This window comes from Ovis canadensis, chromosome 6, assembly GCF_042477335.2.
Source record: "Ovis canadensis isolate MfBH-ARS-UI-01 breed Bighorn chromosome 6, ARS-UI_OviCan_v2, whole genome shotgun sequence".
Classification (NCBI taxonomy): Eukaryota; Metazoa; Chordata; class Mammalia; order Artiodactyla; family Bovidae; genus Ovis; species Ovis canadensis.
In genome coordinates, this window is record NC_091250.1 from 87,463,018 (window position 1) to 87,488,678 (window position 25,661).

Here is a 25,661-nt window from a genome sequence, read left to right on the forward strand (position 1 = left end):
CAAGTATATTCCAATAAAAAAATTTAAACAAATAAACTTAATACTGCTACTTGGTAGAAAAAGCTGGCTCTTGATATGTTTGCATATCAGACTACTTTATGGTGTATAAATAAAAACTTGCATATTGGGCTATTGGATTAATCATGGTCAAATCCTCCAACTAGTAATAGTTTTAGTTGGCGTGCACATTCTAAGATTTCTAGCTTTTTGACATTCTGGTATTTTATAAGAGCTGGTATTTTGTTGCTGATGAAATCCAAACAGAAAAAATTAAAATAGCTCCTTAAAACTCAACTCTACTAAGTGTCTTACATAGAAATAACTAAAGAGCACTGTATATGAGTAGCATCAACAGCTTCAAGAATCTAGGGAACATAATTATTTCCAGCTTTATTATACACTATTTATCATTAAACACTAAGAAAAAATATTTTAAGATGCTTCTTTAATTTTCAATAAATTAAACATTTACAATCTCAGTCAACTTTTACTAAGAATGTTTACAACACAGGGATTCTTGAACTTGTTAAACTTAGCAAGGATTGCTTTTCAGAAGAAAAGAAATAAAAGTCAGTACATTTTATAGCCCATAGCGTTGATTCTGCAGAATATAGCTGGCATTCTGTTTAAAAAAAAAAAGAAAAGAAAAGTTTAAGTACAGATGGGTATATGAATGTATACATATACAAGTCTATATATACTTCCTTTAGTATAGACATCTCTATAAATGGGCTTCCCAGGTGTCTCACATGGTAATGTGTCTGCCTGCAATGCAGGAGACCCAAGTTTGATCCCTGGATTGGGAAGATGCCCTGGGGAAGGAAATGGCAACCCACTCCAGTACTCTTGCCTGGAAAATTCCATGGATAAAGGAGGCTGGTAGGCTGCAGTTCATGGGGTCGCAAAGAGTCAGACATGACTGAGCAGCTTCACTCATTTTTGCACTTAGTTTGGTGTTAAAATCAGACACTTTTCCAACTTGGTGTTAAATTTTTGTGTCCACATTTTATAATGTCTTAATATTTATAATATTATAAAAGATATTTCTTTATCATTACTCTTTGTTCTAGTTCCTTGAAACAAGTAAAAATTAGGAATGTTTGCTCATATTCTTGATGTAACATAAGCCTTTGTTGAAACATGAGTTAATACCAAATATAGTTGATTCAAGTTCATAAGTATATCCCATGAGCACATGAAATTTTTTCTTCACTTTTCCAATATTTGTATCTTTTATTTTTTTCTTGGCTAACTGAATTGGCTATTGCATTAAGAACTACATGAAATAAAAGGAGACAGAGCATCCTTGTTTTGTTTCTGATGTTAATAGAAATACTCCAAAATGTTTTACTATCAAGCTTTCCACTGAGTTAGTTTGAAACCATTATATAAATATTGTTAATTTCTTTCCTAATTTCTTTCTATAGGATCTTCTTTGAAAACATAAGAAATGTATGTGGCACTTTACCAAAGTATCTATAGGCATACCTCAGAGACACGGCAGGTTTGGTTCCAGTGACTATCTCAATTTAAAAAGTCACAAATTTTTTGGTCTCCTGGTGCATGTAAAAGTTATGTTTATACTATACAATAGTTAAGTGTGCAACAGCATCATGTCCAAAAAAACCCAATGCACATACCTCAATTTAAAAATACTTTACTGCTGAAAGTTGCTAACCACTATCTGAGCCTTCACCGAGTCATAATCTCTTTGCTGGTGGAGGGTCTTGCCTCCATGTTGATAGCTGCTGAAGTCACTGAAGGCTGTGGTGGCTGTGGCATTTTCTTAAAATAACAATGAAGTTTGCCACATTGATTGACTCTTCCTTTCAGGAACAATTTCTCTGTAGCAAACAATGCTGTTTGACAGCATTTTATTCATAGCAGCACTTCTTTCAAAACTGAATTGTATCTCAGGGAATAGGGAAGCCCAACAAGAGGGAGAGTGGCAATGGAATCGCTGGTCAGTGGAGCAGTTAGAACACACACATTTGTCAATTAACTTTGCCACCTTACATGGATGTGGATCATGGCAGCCCCAAAACAATTACAATAGTAGAATCAAAGATCACTGTAAAAAATATAGTGATAATGAAAAAGCTTTGAAATATTAAAAGAATTACCAAAATGAGACATAACACATGAATTGAGCAAACGCCATTGGAAAAAATGTCACTGATAAACTTGCTCAACACAGAGTTGCCACAAACCTTCAAATTGTAAAAAATATATCTGTGAGGTGCAGTAAAGCAAAGTGCAATAAAATGGAGGTATACCTGTACTGAATTGATTATATAATTTTTCTTTTAAAGGTGAAAATATGTTCATACACTTCCTAATGTTGAACTATCTTAGTTGATGGAATGAACTTCACTTCATGGAGTTATATAATTCTTTCAATATATTGCTGAATACTATTTTCTATATTTTTTAATGTTTGCATTGATATTTATCAATAAAATTGACCTACAGTTTCCTTTCTTATACTAACTTTGTAAGGTTTTGGTATTAGTATTTGCTGACTTCATAAAAGTATTTGAAATTTTTCTTCCTTCTCTGAGCTGGGAAATCCACAATTTCTTGACCTAGTACCTTGAAGGGAGAGTTCCCAGATGATGTTCTCAATTTTTCCCCCATAATGTCATCGGTCTAGTTAGATTTTTTTTTCTTTTTTCTGAGGTCAATTTTGGTAGCAGCTAATTTGTTATACAACCTCCATTTTATCTAGGTTTTCAAACTGATAGCCACAGTGATTGCAAAGTACTTTTATGATTCCTAATACTTTTATATCTGTTTTAATTTCTCTCTTTTTATTTGTATTTTTGTATATTTATGGCTTATTTCTTTTTCATTGATTATCAGGCTAGGAAAATTAAGAGAGTTTATTACACATTTTATTAAAAAATCAGATATTTGGTCTATTTACAAGTTCTTGTAGTTTACTATTTTATAATCAATTAATTTCATCTTCCATTTTATAATTCTTCCTCTGCTTTCCTGAGGTTTACCTCATTGTTCTTTTTGACTTATTGACTTAAATTCCTAATTCACTCACTCTTTCTTGCTTCAGTTCAGTTCAGTCGCTCAGTTGTGTCCAACTCTTTGCAACCCCATGGACTGCAGTGTGCCAGGCCTCCCTGTTCTTCACCAACTCATGGAGTTTACCCAAACTCATGTCCTTTGAGTTGGTGATGCCATCCAACCATTTCATCCTCTGTCATCCCCTTCTCCTCCCTCTCTCAATCTTTCCCAGCATCAGGATCTTTTCAAATGAATCAGTTCTTCGCATCAGGTGGCCAAAATATTGGAGTTTCAGCTTCAACATCAGCCCTTCCAATGAATATTCAGGACTGATTTCCTTTAGGATGAATTCCTTTGGATCTCCTTGCAGTCCAAGGGACCCTCAAGAGTCTTCTGCAACACCACAGTTCAAAAGCATCAATTCTTTGGTGCTCAGCTTTTCTTACAGTCCAACTCTCACATCCATACATGACTACAGGAAAAACCAAAGTTTTGAGTAGACGGAACTTTGTTGTCAAAGTAATGTCTCTGCTTTTTAATATGCTGTCTAGGTTGGTCATAACTTTTCTTCCAAGGAGCAAGCGTCTTTTAATTTCATGGCTTTCTTCCTTGATAGTGCTTAAAGTCTTGAATTTTCCACAAAATATGGTTCTGTCAGAGTCCATAAGTTTTAATATGTGTGTTTTCATTACCTTCATTTTCTAGAAATTGTATAATTTTGGTGTTATCTTTTTTAGTTAAAATATGTGATTTGATTTTTGTTTCTATGAAAAAATATTAGGAATTTTACATTCTTGAGATAAATATGTACTCAAGGGTTGAGATTAAATTATATGAATGAAATATTTGCAAAAGTATGTTCAGCATAGAATCTGCATTTAGGATGGGAAATAGATGGGGAAACAGTGGAAACAGTGTCAGGCTTTTTTGGAGCTCCAAAATCACTGCAGATGGTGACTGCAGCCATGAAATTAAAAGACGCTTACTCCTTGGAAGAAAAGTTATGACCAACCTAGATGGCATATTGTAAAGCAGAGACATTACTTTGTCAACAAAGGTCCGTCTCGTCAAGGCTATGGTTTTTCCTGTGGTCATGTATGGATGTGAGAGTTGGACTGTGAAGAAAGCTGAGCACCAAAGAATTGATGGATTTGAACTGTGGTCTTGGAGAAGACTCTTGAGAGTCCCTTGGACTGCAAGGAGATCCAACCAGTCCATTCTGAAGGAGATCAGCCCTGGGATTTCTTTGGAAGGAATGATGCTGAAGCTGAAACTCCAGTACTTTGGCCATCTCATGCAAAGAGCTGACTCATTGGAAAAGACTCTGATGCTGGGAGGGATTGGGGGCAGGAGGAGAAGGGGACAACAGAGGATGAGATGGCTGGATGGCATCACAGACTCAATGGACGTCAGTCTGAGTGAACTCCAGGAGTTGGTGATGGACAGGGAGGCCTGGCATGCTGCGATTCATGGGGTCACAAAGAGTCAGACACGACTGAGTGACTGAACTGAACTGTACTGAAGTTAGCTTCCCTTGTGGCTCAGACGGTAAAGCATCTGCCTACAATGCAGAAGACCTGGGTTTGATCCCTGGGTCGGGAAGTTTCCCTGGAGAAGGAAATGGCAACCTACTCCAGTACTCTTTCCTGGAGAATCCCATGGACGGAGGAGCCCGGTAGGCTACAGTCGGTCCAAGGGGCCACAAAGAGTCGGACACGACTGAGTGACTTCACTTAAGTTAGTAGAATATTGTTTTATATCTCTGGTGTAAATCTATCAGTGTGCATTTAATTTTAAAATTTATAGTATAAGCATTATGATTAACATATTTATTAAGTATGTGTGGGGCCATTCAATAGCTACTAAGGGTCTATTGTATCTCTGACACAGATATGGAAACTCTGGGAGTACTGAAGCAGAAGTCATGTTCTCCTGTCTTTTCACGTTTTTCTAGTTCTCTAAAGATGGTAAACACAATTCTTACAAAGAATTTTTGAATATAGGTTACTTGGAAAGGCATTCAGTCTGTAAGTTCTGGCACACTAATGTGGATACTGATTACCAAAATAAATACACAACCTCTGACATATTCTACTTGTGCAGTAAATGATGATTAGGTCAATGTCTGCAAAACTGATGATGACTATTGTGACATAGTGTGAGGCGCATACAACATGGGCAAAGAAAATCTGGTCCCAAATACTAGCATTTTCTATTGTATTAAGTCCTCACAGCCTCTATCTTTGCAGTGTTTATATAGAATATTAACTTATACATTAATCAAATAATAGAAATATACTGAGCATAGGTTAATTTGTGAAGATGTGAAAATCACAGAAATTTTCAAACTGAGCTGAATTGCGATATACATACCATGTTAAATGTAACCTTCTGATCTTCTTCCATTGCGTGGCTGGAAAATAGTAAGTTAGAAACAAAGCAATGTAACTGAGGAGGGAAGTTAATTTTCATAGAAAGCAGACTAACGATCTCAATGAGTGGTATTATTTCTTCCTTATCTATGTTTACCTTATCTATTATTTTCTTTCTTCCTTCAGTCCATTCTCCTCCAATCTATTGTTAGAATTAGTTTCCAAAATACCAATCTTACTACATAGCTCTGCTTAGACTTTATAATAATGTTGACATTCCTTAGCTAAATATTCCATTGGCTAATATTTCTTTAGCTCAATATTTCATTAGAACTTAAGGAGTAATATCAGGACTTCCCTAGTGGTCTAGTGGTTAAGATTCTGTGCTTCCACAGCTGAAGGCATGGTTCAATCCCTGTTCACAGAACTAAGATCCTGAATGCTACATGGTGCAGCCAAAAAAAAAAAGAAAACTTCAGGAGTAATATACCTTTGAGACACTTGTTTCCTGCACATGAAACATTATGGAACTTAACTATGAAACAAGTGAATGCCATTTGGGGTATTTACTAACATGAATACTGGATTAGAGAAGAGATCAGAGATCATAATATTAGAGCAATAATGTGGTAACAGAAGTGAATCTCAGACTGTAAACTTGATATCAAATATCTTGGGATAAACTTAAAAACAATTAAAACTTACAAGTCAATATAAATAAATACACAGTGAAAATACTTTTCAATGCTGATATTGATTGAATTTTTAAAGAATTATAGTACATGCATACCCTGAATAAAAAGTATCTTCTACTTTGGCTTGCAATAGGACCTTGGAATTCTTCCTGGAGGAGAAAATGAGGATATTAAAAATCAAACAGTAAAAGTAAGTGCAAATGCTTCTTGAGGATATAGTTATTTTCAACCACCATAATTAAATAAAGAGGGAATCAAGGATTTGGGTATATAATTCATATCATTAAGTAATTTTTGTATTTACACCTGAAGAATCTTCAGTGATACTAGCAGTAAGATCAGAGTGTTGTATTTTAATCTAATTTCCTTAACAGTCTAACAGATTCTATATTCAGGAAATTTGTCAGTTATATGTATATTCATCAACAAGTAGGCAGAAGACATTTCATAGATAAGTAACTATATTTATAATCTCCTTTCAGCATTTTGTTAGAATAAAATAAATTCTTTATAGTACATGTTGTATGTGCTAACCAATGAACAGGCAAAAAATATAAAATAGAACTGTGTCATAGCTAAAATATACAAATACAGGAATTTAAATTGAAATTGAGGGATAACTTTGGTAAACTATATTTATTCATTGAGACTTCAGACGAAATTTTCCCCATATACTTATATTCACTGAAATGGTAATTAAAAAAAAGTAGGAACAAACTGATTATTGACTGTGGATATATTTTGAACTGTTTCTTTTTTCAAACATTTCATTTCCAACTTAATAGAAAAATATGCAACATTTTATGATTTCTATAGAGTTGGTTCTTGTAGCTTCCTATTTTCAAAAACTACTTATGTAAGTATCAGGACAGTAATCACTATGAAATTTGTCACCAAGACCCTTTTCAAATATTCCATAAACATAATCATATTTTTAGATTTTAAGAAATGTCCCTGACAGCTATTAAAATTTTGAAATCCTTGCTTTATAACAAATGTATATTAAATTCTGAACATTCTATATCTAGTTCTCATCCTGACTATAAATCCCCCTCAAAGTACTTTAAAGATGGAAAATTTTAATATTTAAAAATGTAAATATAAAAACTATGTATTTATTTGGTTATATAAAAACAGCTATGTATTTTATATTAAGCAGAGAAAAAGAAAGATAGGATAACATATAAGTTAAAATGTGCCCAAATTTAAAGTTTTCAAACTCAAACACACAGTTCTTTTTAGTCTTATCATTGGCAATAGAACAGTATATAAAAGAATTTGGGAGGTAATGCTAAAAACCATGTTCGGATGGAGGTAAGGATGTCCAGCAAAGAAAATGTAAGGAAAGTGTTTGACTCTACTAAAAACTGAAAATTCACTTAAGAACCCAAAATATTTCACTATCAAAAATATGGTTTAAAATTCGGTGATTTAGGCCCAGAAAAAATACTTAAATGTAATTTTTTTTTTAATTCGTGTTTTACTTTCTTTTCTCATAGATTCCTAGGAAACCTAGCCTGCTGTGAAATACTTTTAGGAGCTATCGTTTATCCAATAAGATATTACTACCAAGTTAGAGTTCAGCGTTTCAGCCGTGTCCAACTCTGTGCGATCCCATAGATGGCAGCCCACCAGGCTCCCCCATCCCTGGGATTCTCCAGGCAAGAACACTGGAGTGGGTTGCTATTTCCTTCTCCAATGCATGAAAGTGAAAATATAGTCTCACTCAAGGTGGAACATTGAGACAAAGTACCACACTGGCCACACTACTGAGTAGTTTTGATTTTGCAAATAATAACACTGAAATGTTGTAGTAAACTAATAATTTTGCTGCTGTATTTTAAGAAACTGGATTTTTAAATTGCAATCTTACACTATTCATAAGTCAAGAAGACTCTTCAGAAAGTAAAAGTTAATTCAAAAAGCATATATTATCTCTAGAAAGCTGACAACTGATTTGATTTTTTCATGTTGGAAATTCTAAAATTTTAAGGGGCTACTACAGTTCCTCTTCCACTTCTCATTAAAGTTGGCAGCAGTATTGTCTTCCATGATGGAAGCTTAGTTCAACCATGTGAAGAATTTATGGAGGAGATAGTGATCACAAAAATAAATTTTGAGGAATTTATTTGCCTAAACTGTATGCATTTTTTAAAGTATTTGAAAACTTTTGGTAGTAGAAGAATAAAATTAATATGGTACTTAAGAAAAATTTAACAGTAAAATAATAGAAATATTCAAGATTAGACTACCAAGGGAACAGCGTAGTGGAAAAAAATATTTCCCTAAACTAGAAGGCAAGAAATTGTTGTAGTCTCTAATCCCACTCACTACTGGTGATCTTGGGAAACTCCTTTAACTATTCTGAGTTGTTTTTCTTTTTGTAAACCAGGCATAACAATACTTCTGTAAGTATCAACAGAATTGTCAAAAGAATAAAATGAGATCCCGTAAGATTGAAAACTATAATGTATTCCAACAATAGAAGGCATTACATAAGAACAATGTGTACAAACTTCCATCATTGAGAGAATTAGGATTCTTTTCAAAGGTCAGTTAAAATGTCAAAATTTCCAGTTTAAAAATATGTTAATTCAGTTATATTTACCTTAAACATAAGACACTGAATTGGGGCCATATTTTTGCTAATTGTGGAAAAAAACAAAATACCTACATTTAATTTCTGATATATTTACTTCATAAACATTATTCTTACTAATGCTTTACTACCTGGATAGAAAGCTTGTCATTCAAGCCACATGTACACAGAGGGGTCAGTAAAGGTCCTTGATCTTTTCTCCTATTCCTATCTAATGACTCGATAGGAATGTCCTTTCTCTGCCATGTCCTTTCTCAAACCAAGAATGAATAGGTTTCCTCACTGGGAGGGGCCAGTCCTTGAAAGGAAGTCTAATCCAGGCTCTCCTCACTGCCCACAGCCTGAGTTAGAAGGGACATATTATGGGGAGGGGGACAGTTCTCCTCTTCCTGAGTGTGAAAATACTCCTGCAAACAAGTGCTCTTCTGTAGGCTACCTGGCTGTTACATGAGGCTTATCCAGGAGAAGATCTTATAAACCACCACCCCTAGGAATAAGCAGAAAGGGCTGCCCCACACAGAGTGACGAAGCAAGTGTGCAGTGAGTTACATACGTCCAATCTGAACCTCTTCATTCTTCTCTCATGCAGTTGTGGGACGAGCTGCAGCAGCGGATGCAGGACAGAAGACTGAGAGACACGAACACACACACGTGATGAGCACAGAGGCTCCTCAGCATTGGGCATAAAGACGGCTTCCTATCTGTTTTTTGTTTTTACCCACTATCCTCGTTCCAGCCAAAAAAGAACAAGAGAGATGTGACCTAAGACAGTCCTCTGTGAGCATTTCAAAGAGCCGTGGATAATAAGCCAAGAGATGGAATAAAATTTGGCAGTTCTGTGCTGGGAATCTCAATCATTCCGTTGATGAAGCTCTTTCCTGAGGGCCTGAACTAAGGGAAACACCTGCCTGTATCTTTGAAAAGCAAAAAGCCGCCTATCTGCTTCCAGACTTACTAAGAGTGGTCTGGGATAAATGAAACCAACTCTGTGAGAATCAGTTTTTCATCATGAACATGTTCATCTGGAAGATTATACTATACACACATCTAGTAATCTTCTTTATAAAATATATATTTCATTTAAAACTGAACACGTGGAACAAGACAACAGGAGACACAAAAAATGGCAATGTGTCATTGATAGTGAAAAATGTGACTAAGATACATGTTCCCAAGACGTCAAGATGCCAAGCAGAAGAAAATGAAAGCACATTTGAGACATGTGGCTACCTGATACAGTTTCATTCAATGGAACCTTCTCACAAACAATGAATTCATTCACTAAACGGATTACTTTAAGCTGTCTATAACGGTTACCTGTTAATCAGTTCAATGTGTATTTGGTTTAAAGCCCATATAACCTAACTTTCAACTCCTCACACGTAAGAGAAGTTGTATTCAATGAGATAAATATTTAAAACTAAGTTTACAATCACGTTCCTACAGGTAAACATATGTTTAAAGTACACTATGTTCCTCATTCCATAAAATGGTCCATGATAGTGAGTCACAAGCTTAGAAAGAATATTATAGTCAAGTAATTTTTAAGTATTCTAGATCGAAACACTGAAATAGGTTGGTTAGCATTTTATAAATCCATGCATACAAAAAGAAAGCCACCACTACAGCCACTACAATTAGAAAACCACCACTATAACCACTACAATTTAGAAGTGAAATGAATTAAAGTTATTGGTATCTGGCTAATCTGAGAGAGTAAATTCTCAAATTAAATGCCTAGTTATAAATAAGGAGCTCTTAGGAATATAAGTCAATATTTCTGAAAAAGTAAAAGTGTTGGTAACTCAGTCATGTCCAACTCTGTGATCCTATGGACTGTAGCCCACCTGGCTCTTCTGTCCAAGGGATTCTCTAGGCAAGAATACTGGAGTGGGTTACCATTCCCTTCTCCAGGGGATCTTCCTGACCCAGGGATCGAACCCGGGTCTCCCACAATGCAGGTAATAATTACATTTTTGACAATCATCTTTTAAAATATTTCTTAAAATGACTTTGCATAAGTCTTTTTCCATTGAAGTAATCAACATCTAAACCAACATGATTTACTTAATCATATTTGCTTTTTTTTTGGCCTCTAAAATGTAAGTTACATGACACTTACTGCCATTACTTCTAGTACCTAGAATTGTCCTTGGCTTGGTACATAGAAGATACGCAGTAAATAATTGTTGAATTAATAAATGAATAGATTTAAAGTACTTGTAGCTATTGAGATATAAAATAAATGTATAATAAATACTGAATTCCATTTGTTCATTTATATATACATGTTTAAAGAAAAAGAAACATGAATCTTGATCTAGCTCTATGAGATAAATTGCAAAAACAGTTTTTTTAAAAAAATACAAGTGATCACTAATAGGTAATTCTACAACTTACCACAACATTTGAATTGCCCAACTTTCGAGTCTTCGAATAATGAAATAAGAACTGTTAAAAAAAATAGTAGTGAGCTTTACTATGAATGATCAGAGGTTTCCTGATTATTTTAAAATGTATATACTTGTGAAATCACCTTACCCTTTTGGTGTTATCTTTTTCATCTGTTTCCTGTTGAAAAGAGATTTATAAATATCACTATATTATATTAGAAAATAATAAGAAATATGTAAAAAATATTATAAATGTAGAGTATACAGTTTATAATTTATTATAAGATTATAATTCTTAAAACATGTGCTACGTATGTCATACATAAAATATAAGACTGAAATTAGTTAAGTACATATTGTTCTAAAAATAAACGGGCAATTAACTAAAAACTGTTTATAGATAAGAGTATGAAAAAAGGTCTCTACTACAGCATTATTCATAAGAGCAAAAAATTGGAAACATCCTGAGTGTTCTGTAGTGGTGGAATGGGAAATTCTGATATGATCACATGGTAGAATATGCAGAGAAGAAGACTAGAAGGAATCACATCAAATTATTTCTAATTGTCACTGCATAGTAAGACTTATCAGTTATTTTTGCTTCCTTCCATAAACTTTTCTTGAGTCCTCTCTCATTCCAAAAATTTAAGAGTGAGACATATCATTCCCTTTTTGTTCTTTTCTGTTCTTGTTTGCTTTTAATATAAATAGAAACTCATGGGTAAACACCATTGTCATATATTTTCTGTTAATTAGATAAAAAGTCAATTACGTGGTTTGGAAAATGTCACCATTAAAAACACCAGAAAAAAATACAGTTGTAAACACTTAGTTTCCAAAAATATTTATGCTTCTAAAATATCAAGTTTTCTTTGAATTACTGCATGTGTGAGGTATGGAAGTCAGAACATACCAGCGATAATAGGTTAAACTAGTAATGAAAAATATTTTCTAAACCTGAGGCTTTTATCCTTAATAAGGTAGTTTTAAAATTAGTTCACCTACAAGATACAGAACATCAACTGAGGTATGGCACATTATGCCATTTTTCAAGTTTCCATTGCCTCACTTCAGGACAAAAAGTTCTCCCAGAAGAATCAAATAATAATTTTAATAAGAAACCAAGACATCACAGTAAGAATATAATTTTCAAACCGACATGGACAATATAGTTTGCTTTTTTTTTCATTATTAATGTCCTCTCTGACAAGTACACTGTCCTAACCTCCAAGCTTAGAAAAATGCATCTGTTCTCCATCTGTAGTATGATTCAGGGAGAGAGAAAGAGCCAAAATGACCCCAAATTTCTCTCATCAGAACTAGAACACATCTTATACTTGAGGGGGACATGTGATTTTCCAATTGGATGATTGCAAACTCCACTAATATGACCCTAAATTCTCAGGCATCAAAAAACTGAAGTATTTGTTTCTTATACAAAATCAACTTATGCCCGTTCTTATAGCTCCTCTTAGCATGCTTCCTAAATTGAGTGTATTTTCTTCCAGGAGGAATTCCGAGATATTTCTGAGCAATTGTTTTTTGCCTACAAATTAAACACCATTTGAACCTTACCTGGGGCTTTGGTAGAGTCCGCATAATTGTGAGGCAAATCTCCTCCAATGCATTGGATGCCTAATATAAATATGAAGATACACAGACGATGCTTCTGCTTTAACAATATTTGCACAGAAGAAATAACCATAAAATGTCAGGATCGTGAGGATATATATTTCAATACCCTAAATAGAATTATTCTTGTGGCCCATTGAAAATTTTTAAATTCTTCAATTTCTCTCATGACAAAAAATTTGGCTCCTAAAATAAAACTGTCTTTCCAACAAGGAAAAAAAAAAAGTTATATATTGCACATATGCACTGATTAAGTCTTCCATTGTGAGTCCAGATACAAAACTTCTCAGTATTTGCTAAAATTCTACGACTGAGAGTAATGAGGGAAGTGCAAAAAGAGGGGTTATTCGTCTCAGCTTGCTGCAAAGTCTGAATCTACATGCCAAAGCTGTGAACCTTGCTGAATTTACTCATTATTGGCTAACTTGAGAATCCTGCAATTGTTTGCAAACAATGGGAGTTTGGATGGGAGGAAGCCCAGGCCATGCACAGCGCACCTAAACTGAGTTCCCACCCTTCCAGGCTGCTGACTGCACACCCCAGGATCAGGTTTTTCAAAGTATCTGAGCATAGAAGCAGGGCAGGGCTCCTGTGGCTCACAGCCAGCGGGGTGTGGTTAGGAGGAGCACAGAGGGACAAGCAGGGACAAAACCTGCTTTGCATAGAATTCAGCATAGTCACATCAGAAACAATTGATTATTTAATAAATATGTATTGGAAATAATAAGGTGAAATGGGGTGGGGGGCATCTGTGGAGTTGAGCAGCTTGCAACTCAAGAGCAGTGCAACTTCCATTTCTCCTCTTTATTAGTTGTGTAACCTTAGGCTGGTTGCCTAACCTATCTCAACTTCAGTTCCTGCCATCATAAATCAAGGATGGCAACATCAATGCAGAATTCTTGGAAGGATTACATGAGGTAAAGCTCTTGGCACAGTGCCATAGACAGAGCAATTAGTTAACAGCAGTAGCATTAAAAAAATATGTGATCTGTAAAGCTTGATTTATAGCTTCAGTTACTGCTAATTCAGAAGATGTGTCATGAAGGACTATTCACGGCCACCAAGACCCTTGCCCCTGGCACACGCATGTTTAACAGGGTAGGCTATAGCTTAGGGATACAGGTGGAGTCATGAAGCAGCTTCTCTGAACACCCTTCCTAGCACGTCAGAGGCCTGCTTTGTTCTGTTTGCCTGCCCATTGCAAATTGTTGGGATATTTATTAACTATATTAAATGGTTCATATGTATATAGTATTTCAATAAATTATAAAACATTTTCAAACACATAATCCACACTTTGTCCTTAAAGCACAGCTTGATATATACAGGATGGGAATTATTATTCTCACATATAAAGCAAGTGAGATTCTAAGAGACTGTGACTTACTTGCCCAGTACCACACACAGCTAGGTTGTCTGACCTAGTTTTGCACTGGTATTGACTGATAAGCCTATGATTAGGAGTTATATGAGAGAAAAAATAGAGTGTGAACACTGATATATCTTTCACTTTTTCCCTTCATGGTTGGGTATGCAGGTCGCCCAGAAAAATCTAGAAATAAATTCCTGAAACTTCATTTTATGGCCCATCTAGAAATGCTGCAAAATACAAAACAATAAAAAAGTCTAGTGATATCATGTGTCTCAGCTCAAAGAAGAATAAATTCAGATATATGGGTGTTTCCTTAGAAAACAGCTTCTAAGTCAGATGAGGTGTGGCAACAAGACTGAAGTCTGACAGAAAAAGTTTCCAAACAAATTATATTTCCTCAAGCAACTTTTCACATGAAGCCAATATTCACTGAGCTGCAACTGTTTAAGGATTTTTCTCATATGGGATTTTTAATATTTTATTTTTTTATCATGGACCTTTTGAAAGAACCTTTATTTTCTATTTGGTAAAAATGTTTTGAAGAACTCTTCAGAGAATCATACACATAATAGCTAATGTGAAAATTATTTTTTTTAATGGTATCAATTAGTGTAAAAGATTTCATAGTAAATTTACCAAGATCTCCTCAAAAGGCACACAGTCTCCAAAGCCAATAAAAGCCTAATTTACTTTTATGGTTTTTAGATGAGTGCTTTAAAATTCATCCTTTTAATTTTGCAGACATAAAAGTGATTCTGAGCGTGCTCCTGGATTTTATATATAATGCAAAAGCTTGTGCGCTGACTAATATCCATCCCATGTTATATATCCACCAAGGTTCCTCAAGCAATTTGAAATATCATTCGTAAACGTCAACCTATTGTGATTCTGATTTCTCTTTACCACCTAATGCCTGTAACTTGCTGCAAGTGGTCCTCTGCAGGCTGAGGAACCAGTGCAGCAGCAGAAATGCAGCACTTTACAAGGCTGCTATTCCACACGGGCCAGGATGACATTCTGGAAGGACTACATAAAGGACAGGCACTGCACCCTGGCCAGACCCTGCAGTGGAGTCACCCCAGGCACACAGCTGACTGCACTGAGAGAGGCTGAGCCAAGAGCCTCTGCTGAGCCCTCTCCTCTGATCAGGAGACTGTGATGCTGATTCAGAAAGGTAAGACACTAAGGCTAACTCTGCTACACCGGCACTGAGAGAAAGAACTGAAGACAGACGGAGCAGCATCCAGCAGAGATGTGTAAGGACACACTTACTTCCCACTCCTCCCCATGTTTTTGAGATAGGCGGGGACCCAGGACCTTTTGCTGTAATGCTTGTACCTGAACAAAGCTCTCCTTGAGCAACCAAATACAAAGAAACTATATGGAACTAAAAATAACTGATGTTTGGGCAGTTGGGGCAATTTATGGACGAAAAGATACCAATAGACCAAAAAACCCAACCGCTACTTCTGAAGAGCCAGGAGCAAAAGCAGGAGTACTGAGTCTGCACTGGACACCACCAGAGAGGTGGGCAAAACACCTAAGCCATCCCTCCAGGCCAACCCCTGGACACACCCCTACGCCCACTCCATATAAGGAACCAGTCCCCACCCCAACACCCAGGGAGCGAGAGCAAGGGAACCTTTACTTGTTCTTGCCCCCTCTGCTGCAACAGGAGCCCCCAAAAACCTTTGTCTGAATTTCTTGCCTGGCCTCTAGTCAATTTCTACTTATTGGGGGAGGCCAGGAACCCTGGGTGGTATCACTTCCAGGTATAGGAGCTAGACTAATACTCCTCTCTCCCCAGCCCTCTCTTAGGTGTTTCTTGTGGGAAGAGGAATGAGTTAACCTGATGATTGGCAGCAAGAAACTGGGCACGTTCTGTTCAGCCCTTTCCTCCTAGGTAGCCAGTTCCCTGGCCCATTGTTCTTGCCTTGTCGCTGCCCTGTGGCACAAACCTGATTCTGGCTGAAGGTTTGAGTCACTGACTAACCTCAGTTTAATTCTGGGGGTAGTTTTAGCAAGGTCAGCATATCTAAGGCCCATTCACAAACTAACTTTTCAGTTACAATGATATTTTTATCTCCTAAATCTGACTCTGTAAGTACATCTCTCCATGGGTTGACTACCCAATTGAGGGACCAGGATATTAGTCCCTTAATATAGCAATAGACACATTTTAACACAGAATTTCATTTTGAAATTAGTATTTTACTTTTGAAATATGGGTATTTTATCTGCATATCTATTTTTCTTAGAGATAAAGCCTAGCACCTTTCATAAACTCTTGTCACTCATTATTACCTGCCGATGATATAATAATTTCTAATATGTTGACATGTTTTAATAAGTCCATAAAATCATGACAGGTCCAGAGGGAGAAATGCAGTATTTCAGCATGACACAAATGCTTACATCACTCTGAAACAACTCCATTTGGAATTACCTGAGGCTGTGGCTGCATGGATAACAAAGACAAACAAGCATCATTTATCTGTAAAAGAAATGAAAATTCCAGTTACCTCCTGGAAACAGACAGACGATAGCAAAAAAGAGAAAGCAGCTTGTATAGAGTCAGGTTACTTATAAAACATTAAAACAGTCCTGACTGTTCAGGACTCTGGATTTGGGAGGGAGGAGCCTTTTAAACTATCTAAAGAAGTCCTAGAATTGGAATTTCCCCAAGATTTGACCCCAGGCACAGGGGTATACATCCCCATTTCTAGTCATAGGGATAATCAGAGATAGAGATGCTTCAAACATTGAGGGGAAAAACTTTTAGTGTTATTCAGCCTGAGAAATGTGTGTGGTGACTAAAGAATGGCCTCAAAATTAAGGAGCACCCTGTTACGTGGTTCTTTACTACATATAAATCTAATCACATCATCTAAACTAACAGGAAAATAGCATATGTGCTAAACGATAGAGTATACACTAAAAACTTTTTCTTACACAACACGAGCCATCTTTTAGTTTTCTATCAAGAAGCCAGCATTAGAAAATGATTCTATTTTACAATGAAGGTTTATTGACTATGCTTGGCAGCTAGCTGTCCTCAGCTTTTATCCTTAAAAGAAACTTTGAAAGATTTTAAACTGTAGTATAAGAGATTTATATTAATCATTAAAAACTGTGCTGATAAGTTAAGCACTAAGCTGGGTGTCTAGAGTAATTACTGGTATTTATTATTTTCAGTTCAGTTCAGTAGCTCAGTCGTGTCTGACTCTTTGCGACTCCATGAATCACAGCATGCCAGGCCTCCCTGTCTATCACCAACTCCCAGAGTTTACTCAAACTCATGTCCATCGAGTCGGTAATGTCATCCAGCCATCTCATCCTCTTTCGTCTCCTTCTTCTCCTGCCTCCAATCCCTCCCAGCATCAGGGTCTTTTCCAATGAGTCAACTCTTTGCATGAGGTGGCCAAAGTATTGGAATTTCAGCTTTAGCATCAGTCCTTCCAATGAACACCCAGGACTGATCTCCTTAAGGATGGACTGGCTGGATCTCCTTGCAGTCCAAGGGACTCTCAAGAGTCTTCTCCAACACCACAGTTCAAAAGCATCAATTCTTCAGTGCTCAGCTTTCTGAGCACTCTCACATCCATACATGACCACTGGAAAAACCATAGCCTTGACTAGACGGACCTTTGTTGCCAAAGTAATGTCTCTGCTTTTGAATATGCTATCTAGGTTGGTCATAACTTTCCTTCCAAGGAGTAAGTGTCTTTTAATTTCATGGCTGCAATCACCATCTGCAGTGATTTTGGTGCCCCCCAAAATAAAGTCAGCCACTGTTTCCACTGTTTCCCAATCTATTTCCCATGAAATGATGGGACCAGATGCCATGATCTTAGTTTTCTGAATGGTGAGTTTTAAGCCAACTTTTTCCCTCTCCTCTTTCACTTTCATCAAGAGGCTTTTTAGTTCCTCTTCACTTTCTGCCGTAAGAGTGGTTTAGTGGCCTTTTAAAATGGGACTCGAAAAAATGTGACTGATTCTTGTCTGTCTGAGATGATTTAGGTTGAGTCCTATTTATGACATAACATCTCAGGGGTCGCCTTTTAATTCTAGAATTGTTTGTTGAATTTAATTTCTCACACTTAACTGAAGGGAGGAAATTATATCCTTTAATCATAATTTCTTAAGCTCCTTATTGTTTCCAATAAACATGAAGTAAACTAAAACATGAACTAAAATACCCACTTCTCTAACTTAGAGAATAACAAAAGTATATGTGGTAACATACAGCATTACAGAAAAGCATATGTTTGTTTCTCCTTTTTTTGTTCACAAAACTTGTATTGGGAGAATTGTTTTATTCTATTTGTCCCTTGTGTCCAGTCACCTGCTCCTGCTTCTGAAGATTCTCTTCAGAATCTCTCTCCCTCTCTCTCTCTCTCTCTCTCTCTCTCACACACACACACACACACGGTAAACTTCTTGAGGTCAGGGGCTATTTAACGTGCTCAAATAAGTGATCAATAAATATTCTTTAATTAAATTGTATTGCGCTTGTAGGACATAAAAAGAAGTCAGTTGAGAGAGGAAAACCAAAAGAGTTTTTAAGCTTTAATAGGTTTTTTAAGCTTTGAATTGTGACCAATGCTTAGTGTATCATCCCCAAATGCAATTAAGTCTGCCTTAGTAGGGTAGGAGGAAGTAGTCCCTCCCCCAAATAGTGATGTTTAGGTATCTGAATATGTTATTTGCTCAAGAGAGAGCTGTCCACCCCCAGCCCAGGCAGCCCATCTGTGTGAAGTAGTCAAGTCCAAAGACCCTTGAAACTCAGGGTTCACTAATCAGTGCATCAATATTGCTTGAATAAAACCATCAGAATAAGAAAAAACTCCAGTTAATCAAATTAGTAGATAATTACAAAGCTTTTCAGTCTTTGTACTCCTTTCTTTAAAAGGCAGAGTTGTACTACCTGCCGTCTTTCCCTTTGGGAAAGCACTTGTTCATTTTACTCAGTTTATGGGCCTGATGGTTTTAAGTACCACTAATTGCTTTTGAAAACTCTGTGGAGTCCATTGATTAATCCCTTTGAAAATGGTTAGGTCTCTGTATTTGGTTTGAAAAGTACATATTTCTAGTGTCTGAATAGCTTTGTCATTTTGAAAACCTCTGGTAGAAAGCTTAACTATATGTTCTAAACATTTTACTTTTTAAAATATTTTTTATAAAAGAATTTATAGAGGTTTACAACTCCATTTGATTTTGCCCCCAGCATTATCATCTAAAAGTTTTTTTCAAGGATTTTTCACAGAAATATAATTTCAAGCTAAAATACATGTTTTTATATTCTACATTAATATCTATTATCTAATTTGTCATCTTATTAATATATTTCTAGCATGTGTTATTGGGGATTCCCTGGTGGCTCAGTGGAAAAGAATCTGCCTGCCAATGCAGGAGACTTGGGTTCCATCCCTGGGTAGGGAAGATCCCCTGGAGAAGGAAATGGCAACCCACTCCAGTATTCCTGCCTAGGAAATCCCAGGGACAGGGGAGCCTGGTGGGCTACAGTCCATGGGGTCACAAAAGAGTCGGACACGACTTAGCAACTAAACAACAACAAGCATACATCATGATATACCAAGGCAGAGGCCCTTAAAAGAGATTTTATGAGTTTCTATGCTATTTAAGCAGAGTCGGACATGACTGAGTGACTTCACTCACTCACTCACTCATGCTATTTAAGACTCTTTAGTACTCGGTCCTTACCATCAACCTTTTCCATCATGTATTTTGTTAGGGGTGGCTTAGGTACAAACGTATTCTCCTCACTTTATAGCTTGCCATCATCATTGGATATGCTTTATTTATTCTTTTATATTTCCCTTGCCTACTCTCATTCCATCCTCCCAAAGGCCACTCTTTTGATGTATTTGATGTGTATCCTTTGTTTGTTTATGTTCTTATAAAATCTGTACTGTTGTTTGGTGTGTGTGTATAATATTCTCTTACTTTTTTTTCTTAATACTATGAGATCACTCTCTGTTCCTGGATGCCTCTAGTGTGTTGCTCCTAACTACCACAGAGTCCTTCATAACGTGCACCCAACTCATGTTGCCTACCTACTTCCCAGTGATGGATAGCCTGTTCCCTCCACCCACCCCATTACCTCCTTGTGTCTGTCCCCATATACGGTTCTGTAGGAGAATATGTTTGGGCTGCATACCCAGGAGAGGGATATTCTAGAGCATGGGGATATCTAGGTGGCTTTCCAGATGGCTGTTCTCAGTGCTGGAGTCATGTGGTTCCAGGCACTTCTGGTCTGTCCTGAGCACAGACTCTGCCTCTGGTGAAAGAGGCAGAGTCACAGGTGATTGCAGTTAGAAATTACTGAGTTTTGAGTGTGCTTGAATGGTGAATGACAAAGGACAATGACAGCATACTGACAATGTCAGCTAAACTCTCCAAGCTTTAGTCTCACTTCCACCAGTTCATTTGTCTGTTCTTACACCCTCATTATGCCTTTTTTATTAGTACAGTACAGTATTTTTTGATATCTGGTAGGGAAAGTTCCTTAGCTACTGGCAGACCTTTATTTTTCTGTATCAATTGTAGGTTAAATTTATAAATTTTCCAAACAAAAGTTAAGTGGAATTCTGATTGGGGTTACATTGATTTTATGGAATCTACATAAACTATTTGGGGAGAATCAATATTTTTCTTACATTAAATTAATTGTTCCATCCAACAGCAAAGAATGTCTCTCCAAATATTTGCATTATCTTCTAATTCCTTTATTAAAATTTGATTTTTTCATATAAGCTATTGTGTATTTTTGGTTAATTCCTAAATACTTATAGCTTTTGTTGCCATTGTGAATGATGTAGTATTTTCATATTACTTTTTCTTAGTGAAAAGAAATGTTAGTGATTCTTGTATATTGGTATTATATCCAAAACTCTGCTGAATTCTCATCCTAGCTCTAATAGTTTCAAGTGAGAAATTCGTTAATGTAATTCATCACGATTATAGATTAAAGGAGAAAAGGCATGTCAACTAAAAAAAAAGCACAAAGTGAAAGCTGCAAGTTAAGTTTTATTTGGGGCAGTAGAAGGCAATGGCACCCCACTCCAGTACTCTTGCCTGGAAAATCCCATGGACAGAGGAGCCCGGTGGGCTGCAGTCCATGGGGTCGCTAACAGTCACACAGGACTGAGCGACTTCCGTTTCACTTTTCACTTTCATGCATTGGAGAAGGAAATGGCAACCCACTCCAGTGTTCTTGCTTGGAGAATCCCAGGGACAGGGCAGCCTGGTGGGCTGCCATCTCTGTGGTCACACAGAGTCGGACACGACTGAAGCGACTTAGCAGCAGCAGCAGCAGCATGAGGACTGTAGCCTGGGAGACAGCACCCCAGTTAGCTCCGAGAAACTGCTCCAAAGAGGTACTGGGAAAGGACAATTTATATGTGATTTTGGTAAAAGGAGAGTACATGCAATCAAGTGCATGTTTTTTTGAGGAGAGTTTCTGCTGCTCTTTTGAAGCTTCTGCTAGTCACAAGAGACAATTGTCATCATGAAGGGTTTTAGTGCTTTTCTAGAGAAGAGGAAATATAAAAATTCAGATCATAAAACCAGTTCCTGAGAATATCTAACTATCTGAAGACTTGTCCTGCCAGTTTCCTGAAGCACAGAGTGCCTCATTTCTGCTCTCCACCCTGAACTTTTTCAGGAAGTGTTGAAGGTCAGCAGCTACAGCTGCACACGATTTAAACCTTGTAGATGGCAAGCACCCACACAAGTGCCAATTTGTGGTTGACAGGCATATTGCTTATCTCAGTGTTGGTGCAGGTAAAATATTTGATTAAGTTCACATTTTATTTAGGATTAACAAAACTCTTAAGAAAGGAGAAGAGAAATTCCTTAACTAAGTGAACATTATATAGCAGAATTCTAGAGGAAATTTATACTTTACAGAGATCCTTTAGCTACATTTACTGTATGTAAACATAGTACTGGAGGACTCTGGCCATTGCTTGGAAGAGGCTTTCCTGGTGGTTCAGATGGTAAAGAATTTGCCTGCAATGCAGGTGACCTGGGTTTGATTGCTGGGTTGGGAAGATCCCCTGTAGATCCATTTTAAATGGATCCTTTCTAACTTATGGGAACTTTCTTGTCTTCTAAGACACAGACTACATTTTTAAATGCCCCTATTATCTTCAGAAAGAATGTGTATACTATTTAGTACATGATTTTTAAAATATTTCTAATAGCTCAAATTCATGAATTGTGTTGTTAGGTCTTTGACATATTTTCTTATGTGCTATTTCCTTTAACTATCAGTTTTGAGAGAGGTATATTAAAATCTCCAACTACAAATGTTCATTTATCTATTTTTCCCTGAATTTCTATCAATTCTTAAATAAGTTTGGAGATTCTTCTGTTAATACAGGCTTCCCTGATAGCTCAGTTGGTAAAGAATCTATCTGCAATGCAGGAGACTCTGGTTTGATTCCTGGGTCGGGAAGATCCCCGGAGAAGGGGTGGGCTACTCATTCCAGTATTCTTGGACTTCCCTTGTAGCTCAGCTGGTAAAGAATCCACCTATAACGCAGGAGACCTGGGTTTGATCCCTGGGTTGGGAAGATCCCCTGGAGAAGGGAAAGGCTACCCATTCCAGTATTTTGACCTGGAGAATTCCATGGACTACATCCATGGGGTCACTTTCACTTTCACTCCTGTTAATACATATTAATGATGGCTGTATCTTTTTGCTCTGTTGCTCTTTTATCAACATATGTTTATCTGTTAAAATGGTTCATGTACTTGAATTCTATTTTATCAGATGTTAAGACTGCTACTCCAATTTTTGTGCAGTTCATATTTATTTGGTGTGTCATTTTCCATTCTCAACCACTTTTGGTTTTCTACTTCAAGTGTGACTTTTACATAGACCATATTGCTGAATCTGTTTTTAACATCTGGTCTGATAATCTCTTTAAATGGTGTATTTTAGCACATTCATATTCTCATTATTCTATTATTAGGATTTATTTCTGCCATCTTCACCATTTACAGTATTTTTGGTTTCTTTTCATCTTTCTTTCTTTCATTTAATAAAAAAATTATGAATTCAGAATGTTGCTAAAATCACAAAGCTCAATTACATTATTTCACTTTACCATGATAATTTTAAAAAGGGTAATTTTCCACTAATTTGTGTAATGATAATTCTTTACCTCATTCCACAACCATAATTCTTGTTCAGGCTGTAATCCTTGAGGCAATACTGGAGCACCTAAAAATAAAGTTATATTCACAAGTTAATGTTACAATATTTCTCCTAAAACTAAGCATTATATATAGTTCATTTTTGGATGATATTTCTCATTTTTCACTGTATATCATCATTCTCCTAGTTCAATTGGGTATCTCCGGATTTGACTTAGTATAACGATTCCCTGGTGTTTTAGTTGGTAAAGATTCCCCTGCAATGCAGGAGACTGGGGTTCAATCCCTGAGTGGGGAAGATCCTCTGGAGAAGAACATGGCAATCCACTCCAGTGTTCTTGCTTGGGAAATCCCACGGACAAAGGAGCCTGGAGGGCTACAGTCCATGGAGTCCCAAAAGAGTCGGACATGACTTAGCAACTAAACCACCAGCAACCAAGGAGACATAATTATTAAAGAAACTTTAACAACATTACAAAGACATTACTCTCAAGAGTGAAAGACTTATATGTCCACACAAAAACTTGTACATGAACATGCACAGTAGCATTATTCATAATAGCCCTGAAGTGTAAACACTCCAACTGTCCATCACCTGGTGAAGTAACAAAATGTAGTACATCCATACAATGGAAAATTGTGGTCCATAGAAAAGAATGAACTATTGACATATGCTGCAACAGAGATGAATCTCAAACAGATTGTGCTAAATCAAATAAGCAAATGCAAAAGATTATATTCATACATATAAATGGATGAATCCATTAATATGGAACATCCAGAGAAGGCAAATCTATAGCACTAGATCACTGGCTGCTTAGGGCTGAGGGTAGGAATGGGGACTGACTGCAAATGGACATAACAGATCTTTGGAGGGTGATGGAAAATTCTATTGTTGTGATAGCCACACAACTCTTTCTTTTCTCTCTCTCTCTCTTCTTTTTGGTAGAGATGAATCAATACTTCATTTGTTAAGGAGAAGTAAAATTACTAAAAGTTTTGTAAAACAGAGCAAAAAAAGTAAGAAATCCATTCTACTTAATTCAGAATGCTTGAAGAGTCATTTATGCCACTATGTATCATAATGCAGGAAGAAAAATTTATTACAGACACATGTTTTTTTTAGTTTGGGTTTAATGCTGGCTTGACCTAAATATTATAAAGAATGATATTCAACCAATTGAAATAACATTTTTCAAGTAAGACAATGCCTCCAGGGTATTCTTAATGTGATCATGAAAGAGAACTTAGATGATGAAGTATCACATAAAATCCATGTAAATGCATGAATACAATGTTATAGCACAACTTTATGTAAACTTTTATGTTTATTTGTATGTAAATCACTAGTACTTGCTATAACTAGTGGGGCTTCCCTGGTGGCTCAGATGACAAAGAATCTGCCTGCAATGCAGGAGATCAGGGTTCAGTCCCTGGGTCAGGAACGTCCCTTGGAAAAGGGAATGGCTACCCTCTCCAATATTCTTGCCTGGAGAATTCCATGGACAGAGGAGCCTGGTGGGCTATATAGTCCATGGGGTCGCAAAGAGTTGGACACAGCTGAGTGACTAACACTTTAACTGGAAGATTGTACCTTTTGACCACCTTTATGAAAACTTATTTATACCATAAATCACAAATTAATTTAAAAAACAAACAAAAACTCTCAAAATATATGAAACATATTTTTAAAAAGGTGATGGCTGATATCCTTATAGGATAGAACTCTTTCAAATCAACAGAAAAAAAGGAAACATGAATAGGCAAATGGCTGCTCAACTCTTTGCTACTGCTAAGTTGCTTCAGTCGTGTCCGATTCTGTGCGACCCCATAGCAGCCCACCAGGCTCCCCCATCCCCAGGACTCTCCAGGCAAGAACACCAGAGTGGGTTGCCATGTCCTTCTCCAATGCGTGAAAGTGAAGAGTGAAAGTGAAGTCACTCAGTTGTGTCTGACTCTTAGCGACCCCATGGCCTGCAGCCTATCAGGCTCCTCCACCCATGGGATTCTCCAGGCAAGAATACTAGAGTGGGTCGCCATTGCCTTTTCTGGCCCAACTCTTTAAGTCCACTTAAAAATCACTGAGTTACATAATTAAAACATAAATTTTATGGTACATAAACTGTATCTCAGTAAAGGTTTTTTTAAAAAAGAATTACTTGTTAAGGCCTTAATTATTGTTGAAATAAAATGTTAACTAGCTTATAGCCTCTAAAGTAATATTTTCTTCACAGGTTTAATTTTCTAATTCATGCTGTATAAATTATAAATATTAAATGTAATTATTGTTTATTATATATATATACATTTATTCTCACTAAAATTAAGAAAATACCCTTTTGTGAAAATGAAAGTGTTAGTCTCTCAGTCATGCCTGACTCTTCGCAACTC

General features: G+C 36.5%; 1 protein-coding gene across 2 annotated transcripts in view; it reads right to left on the bottom strand.

Moving 5' to 3' along the window:
• Positions 1 to 364: 364 nt before the first annotated feature.
• Positions 365 to 25,661, bottom strand: part of NMU (neuromedin U) — a 30,462-nt gene continuing 5,165 nt past the window's right edge. The window contains exons 2-10 of one of the 2 annotated variants that reach the window (XM_069594180.1): positions 23,279 to 23,337; positions 16,531 to 16,578; positions 12,656 to 12,715; positions 11,229 to 11,258; positions 11,088 to 11,138; positions 9,241 to 9,315; positions 6,184 to 6,237; positions 5,395 to 5,434; positions 365 to 622 (exon numbers count right to left, since the gene is read on the bottom strand). In XM_069594180.1, coding sequence (XP_069450281.1) covers positions 5,399 to 5,434; positions 6,184 to 6,237; positions 9,241 to 9,315; positions 11,088 to 11,138; positions 11,229 to 11,258; positions 12,656 to 12,715; positions 16,531 to 16,578; positions 23,279 to 23,337 — 413 coding nt within the window. In that variant the 3' untranslated portion in view covers positions 365 to 622; positions 5,395 to 5,398. The remainder of the gene's footprint in view (positions 623 to 5,394; positions 5,435 to 6,183; positions 6,238 to 9,240; positions 9,316 to 11,087; positions 11,139 to 11,228; positions 11,259 to 12,655; positions 12,716 to 16,530; positions 16,579 to 23,278; positions 23,338 to 25,661) is intronic. The other variant, XM_069594181.1, reaches the window with a different exon arrangement.